This window comes from Acomys russatus, chromosome 28 (genome assembly GCF_903995435.1).
Source record: "Acomys russatus chromosome 28, mAcoRus1.1, whole genome shotgun sequence".
Lineage (NCBI taxonomy): Eukaryota > Metazoa > Chordata > Mammalia > Rodentia > Muridae > Acomys > Acomys russatus.
This window is the reverse complement of record NC_067164.1, coordinates 36936903-36953569: the sequence shown is the minus strand read 5'-3', so window position 1 is coordinate 36953569 and position 16667 is coordinate 36936903. Positions and strand designations below refer to the sequence as shown.

The 16667-nt window shown below is 49.8% G+C and overlaps 1 protein-coding gene across 1 annotated transcript; it reads left to right on the top strand.

The window, feature by feature from the left end:
- Positions 1-1159: 1159 nt before the first annotated feature.
- On the top strand, positions 1160-16591 carry Dgka (diacylglycerol kinase alpha). Its single transcript, XM_051170687.1, has 23 exons — positions 1160-1301; positions 1589-1662; positions 1977-2109; positions 2618-2695; positions 3643-3692; positions 4162-4236; positions 4422-4541; positions 4650-4764; positions 6716-6804; positions 6950-7069; positions 7237-7335; positions 7651-7719; positions 7960-8033; positions 8197-8268; positions 9735-9820; positions 9915-10004; positions 13066-13226; positions 13646-13710; positions 14260-14350; positions 15526-15724; positions 15816-15936; positions 16122-16182; positions 16371-16591. The coding sequence occupies exons 1-23, from the start codon at positions 1238-1240 to the stop codon at positions 16452-16454; spliced, it is 2190 nt and encodes a 729-aa protein (XP_051026644.1). The 5' UTR covers positions 1160-1237; the 3' UTR covers positions 16455-16591.
- The last annotated feature ends 76 nt before the right edge of the window (positions 16592-16667 follow it).

Sequence of the window (16667 nt, the reverse complement as noted above, 5' to 3'; positions counted from 1 at the left end):
AAGCCACAGGCCCATCACAGCCAAGAGCAGAACCCAGTGAGGTCTGACCAGCTGAGTCCTCGGCTACCCTGCACTATCTACTTCTGTAAAATATGTAATTACTTGTTGTTGCTGTTATTAAATAACCAAGGTGGGTTAGTGTATAGCTCAACCCAGGGCCCTGGATACAATAGCTTATCCGGGCCAATGGTTTCTTGGCTGAACCAGTTTGATGCAGCTTCGTCTACAAAGCCAGTTCTAGGACAGCTTTGGCCACTTAGTAAGGAGACCCTTGCAAACAGACAAAATAGAATCATCAAGAAAAGGCCAGAAGCCGTGCGTGGTGGCACAAGCCTTTAATCCCAGTACTCGGGAGGCAGAGGCAGGTAGATCGCTGTGAGTTCGAGGACAGCCTGGTCTACAAAGTTAGTCCAGGACGGCCAAGGCTACACAGAGAAACCCTGTCTTGAATGGCCCCCCTCCAAAAAAAAAGAAAGAAAGAAATGTTGGCTGGCTACTACTCAGTCCTTAAGGCAGGTGTTAGTCAGGATCACATGATCATTATTCCTGCTTGATTCCTGGTCCAGTACCAAAAAATGGGGCTCCATAAATGCTGGTAGCCTAACCTGGTGGAAGGTCCGGCATCTTAGCTGAGCCTGCCGCTCGGCAGCCCCTGCCTGGCCCTGGGGCTAGGTAGGATCCTAGCCGTGGGTAGTTCTGTGTCACGTGTCCGAAGCGCTAGAGGTCGTTGCGGGGGTGTGGCTTCGGGGGAGTGGTGGCTGGAGGCGCACAGCAAGATGGGGTCTTGCCATGGTAGGCGTGGTGAGGTACTAAGAATCTTGGTGGGAGGGTAGACGGAGGTGGGCAGAAGTCACAGAGCCTGAAGTGGGGGGTGGGGACTGAAAAAGGCCAGGAGCATCCCCGGGGATGTGGGAGGGGCGGGGGCGGGGCGGCGGTGGGGATAGTAGTCAGCCGAATCAAGACAGATGGGAGGAGACGGCTGAGTGGAAGAAAGACCCAGAAATGAAAGAAAATGTCAGAGATGAGTCAGAGAAAGGAAGACAGAGGACAGGCCTTGTCGGGGCGACTTAGAGACCCAGGGGAGAGGAATTACAGGGAAAAGAAGCACACGATGCAGACAACTGGCCGTTCTTCACGAGAGCTCTGCTCTTCCCCCTAGACTTACCCTCTGAAAAGGAGACCCAGGCAGCCGCTCTACCAGGCTCTCGTCTCGATCCTCCTTAAGAGGAGGAGAAGGATGGCCAAAGAAAAAGGCCTAATCAGCCCAGAAGACTTTGCTCAGCTGCAGAAATACATAGAATGTGAGTCTTTCTCCCGGCCCCTCAGTTCTGAAGACTTTTCTTCCCTGATACTACACTTCACCCCAGTGTCCCAGCCACCTGGAGCTGGTCCTCCTCACAGAGCCCCTGAAGGAGGCCTCAGCTCTCTGCCCACCTTCCCTCCGCGACTGGCTGCTCGCCTCAAGCTTCCTCCCTTCTTGAAGTTTCTTCTCCCATCTGACCCCTTTTGGCCTGTGGACGTCCAAGTGGAACTCCGGCAGAGGGCCAGGCTACCCTCTTGCTCTTACCTCCACTCTCCTCTCACCCAGACTCCACCAGAAAGGTCAGCGATGTGCTGAAGATCTTTGAGGATGGTGAGATGGACAGATATTGCGAAGGAGACGTAAGTGGCACCGGGGCATTCTCTCCTTGACGACCTCTCCGCCAAGATCTCCAACTTGCAGGAATTTTTTGTGTACCCACTTCTTGCTTTCTCCCCTATTAAACAGCCCCCTTGTTGATTGTTACTTGTTACTGCAGCTGTTGCTTTAAAGCAAAACTAGAGACCCCAGTGACTCAGGAGACAGCCTAAGAAACACCTTGTTTCTTGTGCTTGTCAGCACCTCGGTTATTGTCTCCCCGCTTTGCTCCCCATTTCTCGGTCCCCAACGTCTTTATCCTGCAGACTCCCCAGGGTAATACTCACTCTTACCATAGGCCATTGGGTACCTGGGATTTATGCAATTCCTGAAACTTTATCTGGAAGTGGATGAAGTTCCCCATCATCTGTGCTGGGCTCTGTTTCAGTCCTTTCATCCTGGTCAGTGCTTTATGGAGACTGAGAGAAAAGGTATGCTTAAGCGGGTGGGGCTGGCCCAGGGCCCAGGGAACAAACATCAAAGCTGTTTGAATTTGGGGATAAGAGTTGAAACAGTTCACATATTGTGGAAAGGGGGCGGGGGGGGGGAGAGAGAGAGAGAGAGAGAGAGAGAGAGAGAGAGAGAGAGAGAGAGAGAAGTACAGGGTGGTCTCTACGAGCTAGGAGCTGGTAAAAAGAAAAAGGGAAGAGCTGAGATGAGGAGAAAAAAGTGTAGGATGCCAAGCGGTGGTGGCGCGTGCCTTTAATCCCAGCACTCAGGGAGGCAGAGGCAGGTGGATCACTGTGAGTAAGAGGCCAGCCTGGTCTACAAAGCAAGTCCAGGACAGCCAAGGCTACACAGAGAAAGTATGTCTCAAAAAAAAAAAAAAAAAAAAAAAAGAACCCCCCCAAAAAAAACAAAAACAAAAAACAAAAAGAGGGGGGGGGGGGAGAAGTGTGGAGGCCCTGCCCTTGAACCTGTGCTGCTTTCGTTTTGTAGGTAACTCCATCTGTCTCAGTGACGTCTCTTGCTACTTCTCCCTCTTGGAGGGTGGCCGGCCAGAAGACAAGCTGGAATGTGAGTTTGCCACTCTGAGCAGGAAAAAAAGGACGGGAAGGAGAAGGGCGAAGGGACCCCGGCTCCTCATTCCCTCGGGGTTTCTAAAGGCCAGCAAGGGCACGGCCAGAGAACAGAGTTGTTTCCTCTGTTCTCCTAGTCTGCCTACACCTAATGCACCCCTCCCCCTCCCCACCCCACCCCTGGCCACACCCCACCCCCTCCCCCACCCCGCCCCCCACCACACCCCAGTCACACCAGTCCCCCATGTAGGAGGCTTTGGATGTTCATGTTGGACAAAAGTGTGTTTACCAAGGCTGGCGAGCATTGCTGTTTCCCCTCCCTTTTTGCTTTATTTGTACCGACCAGGGTCTCACAATGTGTAACCCGTCCTGGTCTCAAACTCTCCACCCTTTTGCCTTAGCCCCCAGAGTCCTGGGATTACAGGTGCACACCCTGTGTCTCCAGCTCCTCTTCTTTCTCATCTGTTCTGTCAGCCTATTATTTTATTATTATTATTTTTATTTTATTTATTATTATTTTTTGTTTGTTTGTTTGTTTGTTTGTTTGTTTTTTTGTTTTTTGAGAGAGGGTTTCTCTGTGTAGCTTTGGCTGTCCTGGACTCACTTTGCAGACCCGGCTGGCCTCAAACTCACAGAGATCCTCCTGCCTCTGCCTCCCGAGTGCTGGGATTAAAGGCTTGGGTTTTGTTTTTAGTTTGGGTTGGGGTTTGTTGTGTTTAATGATTTATTTTATTTTATTTTATTTATTTTGAGAGAAGGTCTCCACTATGTATCCTTGGCTGGCCTGGAACTCTCTGAGTAGAGCAGCATGGCCTTGAACTTATAGAAATCTGCCTGCCTCTGCCTTCCAAGTGCTGGGATTACAGGTCCACCATGCCAGGCCTTGGAATGAATTCTTTGGATCTCTGTCATAAACTGACCGTATCCCTCCAAAACACTTCACAGTTACCTTCAAGCTGTATGACACGGACAGAAATGGAATCCTGGACAGCTCGGTGAGTTGTGAGACACGTGTTGGGCAAAGGGATGTGACCATCTGCCTGTGTTCTCACAAGTAAGCTTCTCTAGGGTCTCCAGACACAGAAAAGGTTGGGGGTGCAGCTCAGTGGCACAGTGCTTGCCCAGTATACACAAGACCTTGGGGTTTATCCTCAATACTACCCTTCTCCCCAGCATATGCGCGCATGCGCACGCGCACACACACACACACACACACACACACACACACACACACAAAGAGGAGACAATGGTCCCCTAGGACTAAGTATGGAAGTAGTTCCCAAGGTCTTGACCTCTAAAAGAGAAGGCTGGAGACACGAAGCTCCCAAACATTTATTTAATTTGTCAGAGGTATCTGAGAAGAAGAGGTGACTTTGGAGGTGGAACCCGGAAGCTGTGATTTCTAGAGGAGATCTGTGTAGTGGTAATAGTAAGTGGCTGTGGCTTTTCCCCTCTTTGCCCCAGGAAGTAGAAAAAATTATCCTCCAGATGATGCGAGTGGCCGAATACCTCGACTGGGATGTGTCTGAGCTGAGACCGGTAAGGCAGTTTGTCCCTGTCCTTACTGCACCCTCCTGCCTACGGCCCTGCACCCACCTTACCTCATCTCGGATGGGTACCTGGCTCCCTCTGCTAGAATGACTATGTTGGGTGCCCTAAGAGACAGTGGACAAGGGTGCCGGGGGGCCGCTCCCGGCCAAAGGCGTTTCCTGCTCTCCTCACAGATTCTTCAGGAGATGATGAAGGAGATTGACTATGACGGCAGTGGCTCTGTCTCTCTGGCTGAGTGGGTCCGGGCTGGCTCCACCATGGTGCCCCTGCTTGTGCTTCTGGGGATGGATATGGTAGGCGGGAAGGGCTTGTAAGGGCGGGCCAGCAGCTGTCTTGAGATGCGTTTACCAGAGAACCAGAGATTAGCCTTCTGAGAAGCTGCATCCTCTATGACTTCCTAGACTTTGAAAGATGATGGGCAGCATATGTGGAGATCCAGAAGATTCTCTAGGCCAGTCTACTGCAACATATGCGAGTTGAGCATCGGCCTTGGCAAACAGGGCCTGAGCTGTAACCGTGAGTGACGTCACCTGGGAGTGTGGAAGCAGGGAAGCCCAGCGGTTAGTGCGGACATGATGTTACACACTCAGAGAATATAGGATTTGAATTTTAGGCTTTGCCACTCACTCTATATGATCCTGGGAAAGCAGCATAACTTTCTGTTTTAATTATTATTATTTGTATGCTGTGCTGGGATTCAAACCCAAGTCTGTACGTCTATTTTGTCTATTTTTGGTTTTGTTTTTGTTTTTCGAGACAGGGTTTCTCTGTGTAGCCTTGGCTGTCCTGGACTCACTTTGTAGGCCAGGCTGGCCTCAAACTCACAGCGATCCACCTGCCTCTGCCTCCCGAGTGCTGGGATTAAAGGCGTGTGCCACCACGCCTGGCCCCCCCCCCCCCTTTTTTAAACAACCTTTATTATTAAAAAAAGAAAGAAAGAAAATGGGCTGGAGAAATGACTCAGATGCTCTTCCAAAGATCCTGAGTTCAATTCCCAGCAACCACATGGTGGCTCATAACCCTTTATAATGAGATCTGGTGACCTATTGACTCACATGCAGGCAGAATACCATATAAATAAATAAATCTTTAAAACAACAACTTGTAGCCAGGCAGTGGTGGTGTACGCCCTTCATTCTAGCACTTGAGAGGCAGAAACAGGCAGATCTCTGTGAGTTCCAGGCCAGCCAGGGCTACACAGAGAAACTTTTTCCTCGGGGAGGGGGAGGTAGGGGTTGGGGGGAGATGACTCGTAAATAAAAAATTTTCACACTGAAGCTCAGGCTGGCTCAGAACTATATGGGCCAAACTGACTCAAAACTCCCCCTCCACCCCCCCCCCCCACTCCTCCTCTTTCTCCTTTTTGTTTTTGAGACAGGGTCTCTCTATGTAGACCTGACATTTACTATGTTCATTAGGCTGGCTTTAAACTCACAGAGACTTCCTTGCCCCTGCCTTCCTTCCAAGTGCTAGGACTAAAGGTGTTCATCACCATACCCAGCTTGCCACAGCTGTTTGAATGTTGGCATTAAAGGGTGAGCTATCACGCCCAGTCTCGTGTTTTTCTATTTTTTAAAACATTTTAAAATATTTATCTATCAATATTCTGCCTGCACGCCAGAAGAGGGCACCAGATCTCACATATAGACGGTTATGAGCCACCAAGGTTGCTGGGAATTGAACTCAGGACGTTTGGAAGAACAGCCAGTGCTCTTAACCTCTGAGCCATCCCTCCAGTCCTCGTGTTTTTCTTTAGCCTTTAGTTTCCTTGACTGAAAAAGAAGATAATTGTAAATACGTTGATACTGTTGCTGCTAGCACATGCCGGCAATAACAGCATTCCTTAGTATTTGGGGGGGGGGGGTTGGGATTCAAGAAAAGCCTCAATTCCAGAGGAAGTTTAGGTCTAGCCTTAAGTACAGCCTGGACTACATAAGACCCTATCTCATGGGCTGGTGAGATGACGCCTCCAAATCTGATGTTGTGAGTTTGATCTCCAGAACCCACACTGGAAGGAGAGAACTGACTAGAAACTTGTCCTCTGGTCTCTGAGTGTCCACTGTGGCACATGCATACCCACACGCATAAATCATTGTGATTAGTTAGTTAAAAGGAGAGGTTGTTGTTTCTGCAAGATATCAAAGATTCAATTATTTTATCGAGACAAAGTTTTCACTTTGTACCTTTGGCTGGCATGGCCTGGATATGTAGACCAGGCTTGCCTCAAACTCCCAGAGATCTTTCCAGCTCAGTTCTAGCCTAGCATGGGGACAATGTGGAGACAGATAGGAGGTGGCATGTGCATTGTCAGGAGAGTGAGACGAGGCTTGCCCTTGCAAACTTCTTCACCACAACCTGGAGGCAAGGGTTGCATGCTTTCTTCCAATGAGTGATTCTCCCTCATTCCCAAGAAAGGAGAAGAGGGAGACAGCCTCGACTAAGGCTCTGACCTTCTTCCTCTCCCCAGTCTGTAAGTACGTCGTTCATGACCACTGTGCTATGAGGGCCCTGCCGTGTGAAGTCAGCACCTACGCCAAATCGCGAAAAGACGTTGGTGTGAGTGACCCCGTGCCCCCTTCTTTCCCACACTGTCCCCTTCATCCCGCTCCTGGCCCTGGTCCCAAGCCTTTTGCTGCCCTTATCCCCTCACACAAGACCCTCCCAGACAAGGACCTGCCTCTCTTCCCCCCACCCACCCAAGGTCCAGTCACATGTGTGGGTTCGAGGAGGCTGTGATTCCGGACGCTGTGACCGCTGCCAGAAAAAGATCCGGATCTATCACGGCTTAACCGGATTGCATTGTGTGTGGTGCCACCTGGAGGTCAGTTTGCGGGGGTGGGGTGGGGTGGGGAGGTGGGGGGTGGGCGGGGCGCACCTCTTACTGCCATCGTTTTTTTTGTTGATCCCAAGGGCTCTCCTGTCTATCCCCTCAAGCTGAGAACTGACAAAGTCTCCTGCCTGGTTTCTGTTCCCCTTTTCTGCTCCCAGATCCACGATGACTGTCTGCAGGCTGTGGGTCCCGAGTGTGACTGCGGACTGCTCCGAGATCATATCCTGCCTCCATCCTCCATCTACCCCAGGTTCCTGGTAAGGTCCTTGACAACAGCGAGGAGGGCACAGGAGCGTGTCCTTGCTTTCCCACGGATACATCTCTACACACAGAATACCTTTGGTTGGGTATGGGGTCCTGGCTAGCCTGGAACTTGCTGTGTAGACCAAACTAGCCTTGAACTCAGACCTGCCTGTCTCTGTCTCCTAAGTGTAGGATAGGTGTGAGCCACCATACCCAGCCAGAGTGACAGTTAGAACAGGGGGCCAGCAAGTTGAGGGTTCAGGTGAGACCCACCCATTTGATTCCTGGATGATGCATCTTTTCCCTCCCCTTCACTGTTTCCCTCACAGGCATCTGGACAAGAGCGCAAACAGAAGATCGCAGAGGAACCAAGCCTGTGCACCTCTGAGGCTCTTCGGGTACAGGGTTGAGGGGCTTGGTCCTAAAGGTCCCATGCCAGCTTTTGCTTGGAGCCTTCGTGGGAGGGTCTGAAGTGGAAAGTAAGGGCTACCTGCTCCCTAAAAGCTTCAGCTTGGTAGAGGAGGAAAGGGGACGGAGGAAGTGTTTAGGGAAATGCCGGTCCTGTGTCTCCGCAGGGCCCACCTTCATTTCTTCACAAAACCTACTTCACTTCTCCTTACTTTCTCCCACCACTGCAGATTGACCCTGTTTCCAACACCCACCCACTCCTAGTGTTTGTCAATCTTAAGAGCGGAGGGAAGCAGGGGCAGAGGTGAGGAGGGATGGGGAGGGAGGAGCAGAGGAGGGAGGGACGAGGTTGTATGTATGCAGAGGGTGCTTTGGGGGAGGATATTCCGGTAGAGTAAATCCAAAAGGAGTGCAGAATATGAATCCTGTCGTCCATGCCCACACGCCTTTCTTTTCCTTGCACACAGGGTGCTTTGGAAATTCCAGTATTTGCTAAACCCTCGGCAGGTGTACAACCTGCAGGATGGTCCAGAGCAAGGGTAAGTATAGGTGAGGGGCGGGCTGTCTCACAGGGCTTGAGGGGTGTGTGTGGAAAGGGGGGGAGTGAGGGAGAGAGAGAGAGAGAGACAGAGAGAGAGAGAGAGAGAGAGAGGGATCAAGAAAGTGTCTTTAGTAGCTTGGATTTCTTTTCTTTTTTTTTTTTTTTTTTTTTTTTTTTTTTTTTTGGTTTTTTGAGACAGGATTTCTCTGTGTAGCCTTGCCTCTCCTGGACTCTCTTTGTAGACCAGGCTGGCCTTGAACTCACAGTGATCCACCTACCTCTGCCTCCGGAGTGCTGGGAATGAAGGCGTGCGCCACCATGCCCTGCAAGAGCTTGGATTTCTAAATGCTTTTCCCCCTTAGTCACTGGGTATCTCATTACTTCGGATTTTCTGGCTCTCTTGATCCCACTCTCACAAGATGGAGATGAAGTAGTCTTTGTGGCCACTGAGGGACAGCAGTACCTCTCCCCATTGTCCTTTCTCTACTTTCACTAGAAACTCAAAAGCTTTCCATCAGGTTTTTCCCAGTGCTGGGTTTCCAGGAGCCTACTGTCACCATAGTTTTTCTTTTTATTCTTTTTTTTTTTTCTTTCTTTCAACATGGGTTCTGGAGACCAAAACTCAGGCCTTCATGATTGCTGGAAGAGCATTTACCAACCGAGTCATCTGACCTACCCTTTACTTTTTTTTTTTTTTTTTTTTTGGTTTCTTGAGACAAGGTTTCTCTGTATATCCTTGGCTGTCCCGGACTCACTTTGTAGACCAGGCTGGCCTTGAACTCACAGAGATCCTCCTGCCACTGCCTCCCTGAGTGCTGGGATTAAAAGTGTGTGCCACCACGCCCGGCTATTATTACTATTTTTTATCATTATTATCATCATCATCAGCGGTGTGTGTACGTGCCACAGTGTATGTAACAGAGATCAAAGGACAACTTTGAGAAGTGCTGAGGATTGCAGACAGGTTGTTCAGCTTGCTTAGCATATGTGTGCGTATATATGTACATGCTTTGTGTGTGTGTGTGTGTGTGTGTGTGTGTGTGTGTGTGTGTAGGGTGGGGATCTAGGGTGTTCTGGTGAATCAGAGCCAAGGAACAGTTTCAGGTGTCATCTTTGGAGTACTGTCCTTCTTCTGAGACTGGGTCTCTCAGTGACTCAGGGCTCACTAATTTGGCTGGCCTGGCTGAGCAGTGAATCAGGGGTCCTTTCGTTTCACCTCCCCAGCAGTATTGTAATAACAACACACATTGCCCTGCCTGACACCTTTATGTGGGTTCTGGGGATCAAATTGAGGCCCTAGAGCTTGCAAGGCCATTCCACGCCGACCTCCCAGCCCTCGACTGAACTCTTTGGACAATAAGAAACAGGGTCATAGGAGTGAGAGACAAGAAGTCCCTTATCTAAAAGGACTTGGGGAGCTTCTCCGTTACCCTCCTTCATTTTCTCTCTCCTCTTTTATCTCAGGCTCAGATTTTTCAAAGACGTTCCTCAGTTCCGGGTACTGGTGTGTGGTGGAGACGGCACAGTAGGCTGGATTCTAGAGAGCATTGGTCAGTGCAAGGAGAGGCTCCCTCTGGGCAGGTGGCGGGGGCAGTGGTGTTCAGGGCCAGCTCCCTCCACCCGTCTCTTTCCCTGCCTCCTCAGAGAAAGCCAACTTATCCATTGTGCCTCCTGTTGCCGTGTTGCCCCTGGGCACTGGAAATGATCTGGCTCGCTGCCTGAGATGGGGACGAGGTGAGTGGGAAAGAGAAGTCTTGCCGGGCCGTGGGGAGCTTTAAGAGGGAGACAAAGTGCTGGGGAGACGGCTCAGCAGCTAAGAGCACTGGCTGTTCTTCTGATGGAGCTGGGCACAATCCCAACACCCACACGGTGGCTTGCGGCCTTCTGTGTGTGACTCGAGTCCTGGAGGATCTGATACTGTCCTCTGTGAGTACTGCATGCACAGGGTGCACAGTCATACAGGCAGGCAAGACATCTATTCACATAAGAGAACGAATGAATAAATAAAATAAATACTGTTATAGAAGAGAGAGGAGGAGGAGGAAAACCTAGGGGTCTGGTATAAAGAGGACTGGGAAGAAGAGAGGCACACAGAGATGGGACCAAAGAAGGAACTGTGGAAGAGAAAAGGGTGGCCTTCTCAACAAAGGGGCGTTGAGGGTGACAGTGCCCTTCCCCAGTATCTACATGTCTTTCTCACAAACAGCGACCGGCTCAGAGGATAAAGGGATGATGTAGGAAGGAGCAAGTGGCGTGAGAGCTGAGTGAGCCAGCAAGGTTCGCTCAGCAGACAGCCATTTGTTTACTTGATTCTTCTGCTGGTTTCTTTTTCTAATTACCAAAAATTTTGCATTATAGCCAGGCATGGTGGCGCCCACCTTTAATCCCAGCACTCGAGAGGCAGAGGCAGGCAGATCACTATGAGTTTGAGGCCAGCCAGGTCTACAAAGTGAGTCCAGGACAGCCAGGGCTACACACGGAAACCCTGTCTCGAAAAAATTTTTTTAAATTTTGCGTTATGTACATGTGCTTGTGCCACAGTGGGAGTGTAGATATCAGAAGACGATTTCCTTCCTTCCTTCTTTCCTTCCTTCCTTCTTTCCTTCCTTCCTTCCTTCCACAAGATCTTTCTATGTATCCTTGGCTGCCCTAAAACTCTCTCTGTGGATCAGGCTGGCTTTGAAATCACCAGAGGACAATTTCCAAGCTTTTGGAGTCAGTTTTCTTCCACCACATGGGTTCCTGAGGTTGACATCAGGCTTGGCAGCAAGCGCCTTTACCCACTGAGGCAGCTCACTGGCCCCTCACTGATTTCTTTCTGAGGTAATTGCCACAATCTTTCAAAACATTCCAATTTCTTTGTTGTGTTTTTAAAAAAAATATTACTTTATATATTTTGCCTACGTGAATTCCTGTGTATGCCTATGGAGTCTTTTTCTGTTGTGGTTTGGTTTGGTTTTTGGAAACAGGCACGGTGGTGTGCATGTACATGCAGGAGTTGGTTCTCTCCTAACGTGGGTCTCAGGGAACAAACTCAGGTCCTCAGGCGTGGGAGCCTATGACTTTACCTGCTGAGTCACCTCATGTAGCCCTATGGTTTTTTATTTTATATGTATATATGTGCAAGTATGTATGCATGTGCATATTTTTATCTTGGTGTGTGTTTGTGTGCAGTTCACAGGATAACCTCCAAGGTTGATCGTCACCTTCTATTACCTGAGATTTAGAGTCTGATCTTTTTTTCCTGACAGATGTGCCAGGCTGGCTCACTCATGAGCTTCCAGGTGTTCTGTACCTAACTCCCACCTCCCTGAAGAAGTCCTGGGAACACAGATATTCCTGCTCCTGTGTTTCAGACTGGAGTCTCCAGGGCTGTAGACAAGCACTTTACTCTAGCCCACATGTGACATTTTAACAAACACACAGGTCATACTGGACAGACGGTTCTAAGATTACTGTATTTCACTGTTTCCAATACCTACATAGCATTTTGTGGCTTACATGTTTTTTTTTTAAAGTTTCAACATTGGGTTGGTTTCTCTGTGTAGCGTTGGCTGTCCTGGACTCGATTTGTAGACCAGGCCACCAGCCTCGAACTCACAGCGATCTGCCTTCCTCTGCCTCCCAAGTGCTGGGATTAAAGGAATGTGCCACCACACCCAGGTATATGGCATATATTTTTATACTGAGGAATATTTAGACTTTTAAGAATTATTTCCCACTGTGCGGTGCAGTGGCGCACGCCTTTAATCCCAGCACTCGGGAGGCAGAGGCAGGTGGATCCCTGTGAGTAATAGGCCAGCCTGGTCTACAAAGTGAGTCCAGGACAGCCAAGGCTACACAGAGAAACCCTGTCTCGAAAAAAAAAAAATTCTTTCCAAGAATATTTCCATATCCGTACATCTATCTATTCACGCACCGTGTGTGTTAGGTTCCATAGGAGGAATTCTTAAAGTGGAATTGTGGTTTTTAAAAAAAAAGTGTTAAGGGGCTGGAGAGGTGTCTCAGCAGAGGCAGGTGGATCTCTGTGGGTTCGAGGCCAGCCTGGTCTACAGAGTGAGTTCCAGGACAACCAGGGCTACACAAAGAAACCTTGTCTTGAAAAACCAAAAAATAGAAAAATAAAAATACAATTACTTGTTGCCCCCCCCTTTTTTTTGTGGATATGCTTGTTTACTTTGGTTTGATTGTTGTGGTTGGTTTTGGGGACAGGGTTTTTCTTTGTAGCCTTGTGCTCTGTAGACCAGGCTGGCCTCAGAACTCAGAGATTCATTCATCTGCCTCTGCCTCTGCCTCTCCCTCTACCTCACAAGTACTGGGAATAAAGATGTGAGCCACTGCCACCACCTGGCTATGTTTTTATGTTTTGAGAGAAGGTGTCACTGTGCAGCTTAGGCCAGACTTGAACTCCTATGTAGCCCAGGATGGTCTTAAATCTTCAGTAGCCTTTCTTCAGCCTCCCATGTGCTGGGAGTGTAGACATGAGCCATCACAACTTGCTGTCATCTTTTTCTGCGTTTTCCTGGTTTGTCTTTTACTATTCAATGTGTATTTGGAATACTTTCTGTATGTACACACATTGGAAATGCTTATTTTTATAATAGAGTGGAACAGACAGCAAGGGCTGACTTTCTCATTGGTACATGGAGCCTGGGCATCTTGCCCTTTCACAGGCAAAGGGCTGGGGCCTCCTACAGAACAGAGGCACAGGTTGGGGAGCCTGCCGATGGGCCCAATGGGCTCATCGTGGGCTGTGGCTCAGGGATCAGTGCAAGCCTGATCTTTTCCCTCATAGGTTACGAAGGTGAGAATTTGGGAAAGATCCTCAAGGACATAGAGATAAGTAAGGTGGTATATCTCGATCGATGGCTTCTGGAAGTGACACCCCAAGAGAACGAAGAAAAGAGTGATCCAATCCCCTCTCAAATCATCAATAACTACTTCTCCATCGGCGTGGTCAGTGGAGCAGGGTGGGGAGAAGGGAGGAGAAGTGTGGGTTAAAACAGGCAGAAGCTGGAGGAGATCAAAAAGGAAGACACAGGAAAAAGTGGGAGTTAGGTACACAGTGATACGGGTTGCAGAGGGAACTTGGGGCGTGCTGTGTGGGAGGAAAGAGGGGAAGGGCTGGGAGAGGGCAAGGAAAGGGAAAGAGAACGTAGCTGAGAAAGAGCTTGGACACGGGCAAGGCTGGACACACACGGGCAAGGCTGGACACGGGCAAGGCTGGACACGGGCAAGGCTGGACACACACGGGCAAGGCTGGACACGGGCAAGGCTGGACACACACGGGCAAGGCGGGACACGGGCAAGGCTGGACACGGGCAAGGCTGGACACGGGCAAGGCTGCCCTCTGAAGTCTGCTTGTAACTCCCCAGGATGCTTCGATTGCTCACCGATTCCACGTCATGCGAGAGAAACACCCTGAGAAGTTCAATAGCAGGTAAGGGAAAGAGGAGGGAGAAAGGGCGACTCCTCCGTAGGCGTCTACACCTACCTAAGCCCGACCCTGGGAACCTCTGTGGTAGAAAGGGGGCGGGGCTAGCTCTTGCAGGAGGTCTGACCTCCATATACCCAGATAAGTGCACAGACAAATGAGATATTTAAAAAAAAAAAAAACAACCCAAAACACAGACAGGGAACAGACACTCAGTATCAAGACTGGATTTAGGCCAGGCATCAGGAGGCGGAGGCAGGTGGATCTCTTGAGGTTGAGGCTAGCCTGATCTATAGAGGAGTTCAAGGACAGCCAGAGCTACATAGAGGAACCCTGTCTAAACACACACACACACACACACACAACACAACACAACACAACAACAAAAAGAGCCAGGTTTGACACAGAGTAGTTATGTTTTGGGCAAAAACACTTCCAGGAAACCCCTAACCCAAGCTCCTGCTGGGAGTGGGGAAGTTGGCGCGCTTCCTTGTCACCCTCTGCACTGTGTAATTTGTCTCTTCCCTGCTGGACCTTTTGCTGGGGCTCACACAGGATGAAAAACAAGCTATGGTATTTGGAATTTGCCACATCTGAATCCATCTTCTCAACATGCAAAAAGCTGGAAGAGTCTTTGACAGTTGAGGTACGCATGATAACACCAACCAAATCCACATACTTTGAACCTTTTTGGAGACAGGGTCTCAACATTGTAGCCCAGGTTGGCCTGCTTCAGAGTCCTAAGGGCTGAGATTACACACTTTTTCTTTTTTTCATTTCCTTGTATTCAAGTTTCTTCCTACATAGGGGTCCTCGGGGATGTCACATACGTGTGGCCCTACTTTTGACGACCCAGATCTCCAAGCCTGACTCGCCAAGTCCTTAAGATACACTAGTCCTAGCCGGGCGTGGTGGCGCACGCCTTTAATCCCAGCACTCGGGAGGCAGAGGCAGGCGGATCGCTGTGAGTTCACAGCCAGCCTGGTCTACAGAGCATCCAGGATGGCCAGGGCTACACAGAGAAACCCTGTCTTGGGAAAAAAAAAAAAAAAAAAAAAAAAAAGATACACTAGTCCCTCGGCTGGTGAAATGGCTCAGCAGGCTACCAAGCCTGATGACCTGGATTCGGTCCCCAGGACTCACGTGCATGAAGACGAGAGCTTCTGCATGTTGTCCTCTTGACTGCCACACAAGTGTATCTACATGCCCCTCATCCTTCACATACAAATAATAAATGCATTTCCATCATTTTTTTTTAAGACAGGGCCTCTAATTATATAGATCTGGCTGTCCTGGCACTTAATATGTAGACCAGGCTGGCCTTCAACTCACAGATCCATCTGTGTCTGCCTCCTGAGGGCTGGGATTAAAGGCATGGGCCACCATGCGAGGCTAATAAATACATTTCTTAGGTGGTACAAGCCTTTAATTTTAGCACTCAGGAGGCAGAGATAGGCAGATCACTGAGTTTGTGGCCAGCCTGGAGAATTCAAGAATGGCTATACAGAGAAAAAACAAAAACTTGAAGTTTTTTCTTGTACACTTTTTTTTTTTAAATTTGTTTTTAAATTTTTTTTTTAAAGACAGAGTTTCTCTGTGTAACAGAGCCCTGGCTGTCCTGGACTTGTTTTGTAGACCAGGCTGGCCTTGAAGTCACAGACATCTGCCTGCCTCTGCCTCCAAGCGCTGGGACTAAAGGTGTTCGCCACCATGCCCAGCCTCTTACACACCTCTTAATCCTGGCAGGAGCAACCACATCTCAGGACAGTGGTCTGAGGTGAGAATCTGCACTCTAGCTGCAGTTCTGTCCTCTCCCCTCAGATCTGTGGAAAGCTGCTGGATCTGAGTGACCTCTCCCTAGAAGGCATTGCAGTGCTGAATATCCCGAGCATGCATGGCGGCTCCAACCTCTGGGGTGACACCAAGAGACCTGAAGGGGACACCTGTGGGATCAACCAGGCACTAGGGAGTATGGCCAAAATAATTACAGACCCTGATATCTTGAAAACCTGTGTGCCAGGTGAGGCAAGCTCCCCTGGGAACTAAAGTGGGCGGCGGGTCTGAGGGGAAGGGAGGACCGACTACTCTCTACCTTTAAACCCGTCCCCCAGACATGAGTGACAAGCGGCTGGAAGTCGTTGGCATAGAGGGCGTACTTGAGATGGGCCAGATTTATACGAAGCTCAAGAGTGCTGGGCACCGGCTGGCCAAGTGCTCGGAGATCACATTCCAGTAAGGAGCGCTCCAGCCAGGGGGATCCCGAGGGAGGGGAGGTGGGGGTTCAGGGAGTTATGGGAGCCACTTGGAAGGTATCAAAGCTCAGCTGAGAAAGCAGAAGTCTGATGTTTGGGTGGTTAAAAAATAAAAAATAAAATAAAAAATAAACCTCAACTAGAGTCTTTCTCGACCTCCCACAGGACCACAAAAACCCTCCCTATGCAAATTGACGGGGAGCCCTGGATGCAGGCGCCCTGTACGGTGAGTATCGCCTCTGCCTGTAGAAGCCGGACCCTTGGGTTCCGTGGGCGCCCGTCTCTGTCCTACACCCTCTTTACTTCTTCCTAGTGCCCCAGGTTCCCTTGTCTCTCCCCAAACTCTGGTCTCTCAGGACCCCAGCAGCTTACCCCTCCAGGAGAGGCTTCCAGATGCCTTCCCTTCCCTTTCAGATCAAGATCACCCACAAGAACCAGATGCCTATGCTTATGGGTCCAGCCTCCAGCTCCTGCAATTTCTTTGGCTTCTGGAGCTGAGGATACCCACGGCCTTGAGTCCACCTCCCTGTGCCTGCAGAGCCCCCTCTAGGCTCTGCACATTGCTGCCACACCTTCCTGCCAGCTTGGAGGGCTGTTCCATTGTTTTCACAGTATTTATTATCCCGTACCCCCTCGCTTCTTACACACACACACACACACACACACACACACACACACACACTTCACACACAGCCAACAACACATAACACT

Coding starts and splice junctions, on each gene's coding strand:
- Dgka (XM_051170687.1), top strand. CDS start 1,238: ATGGCCAAAGAAAAAGGCCTAATCAGCCCAGAAGACTTTGCTCAGCTG. Junction 4,237..4,421: donor ATGTGTCTGAGCTGAGACCG/GTAAGGCAGTTT, acceptor CTCTCCTCACAG/ATTCTTCAGGAGATGATGAA. Junction 15,937..16,121: donor TGCTCGGAGATCACATTCCA/GTAAGGAGCGCT, acceptor GACCTCCCACAG/GACCACAAAAACCCTCCCTA.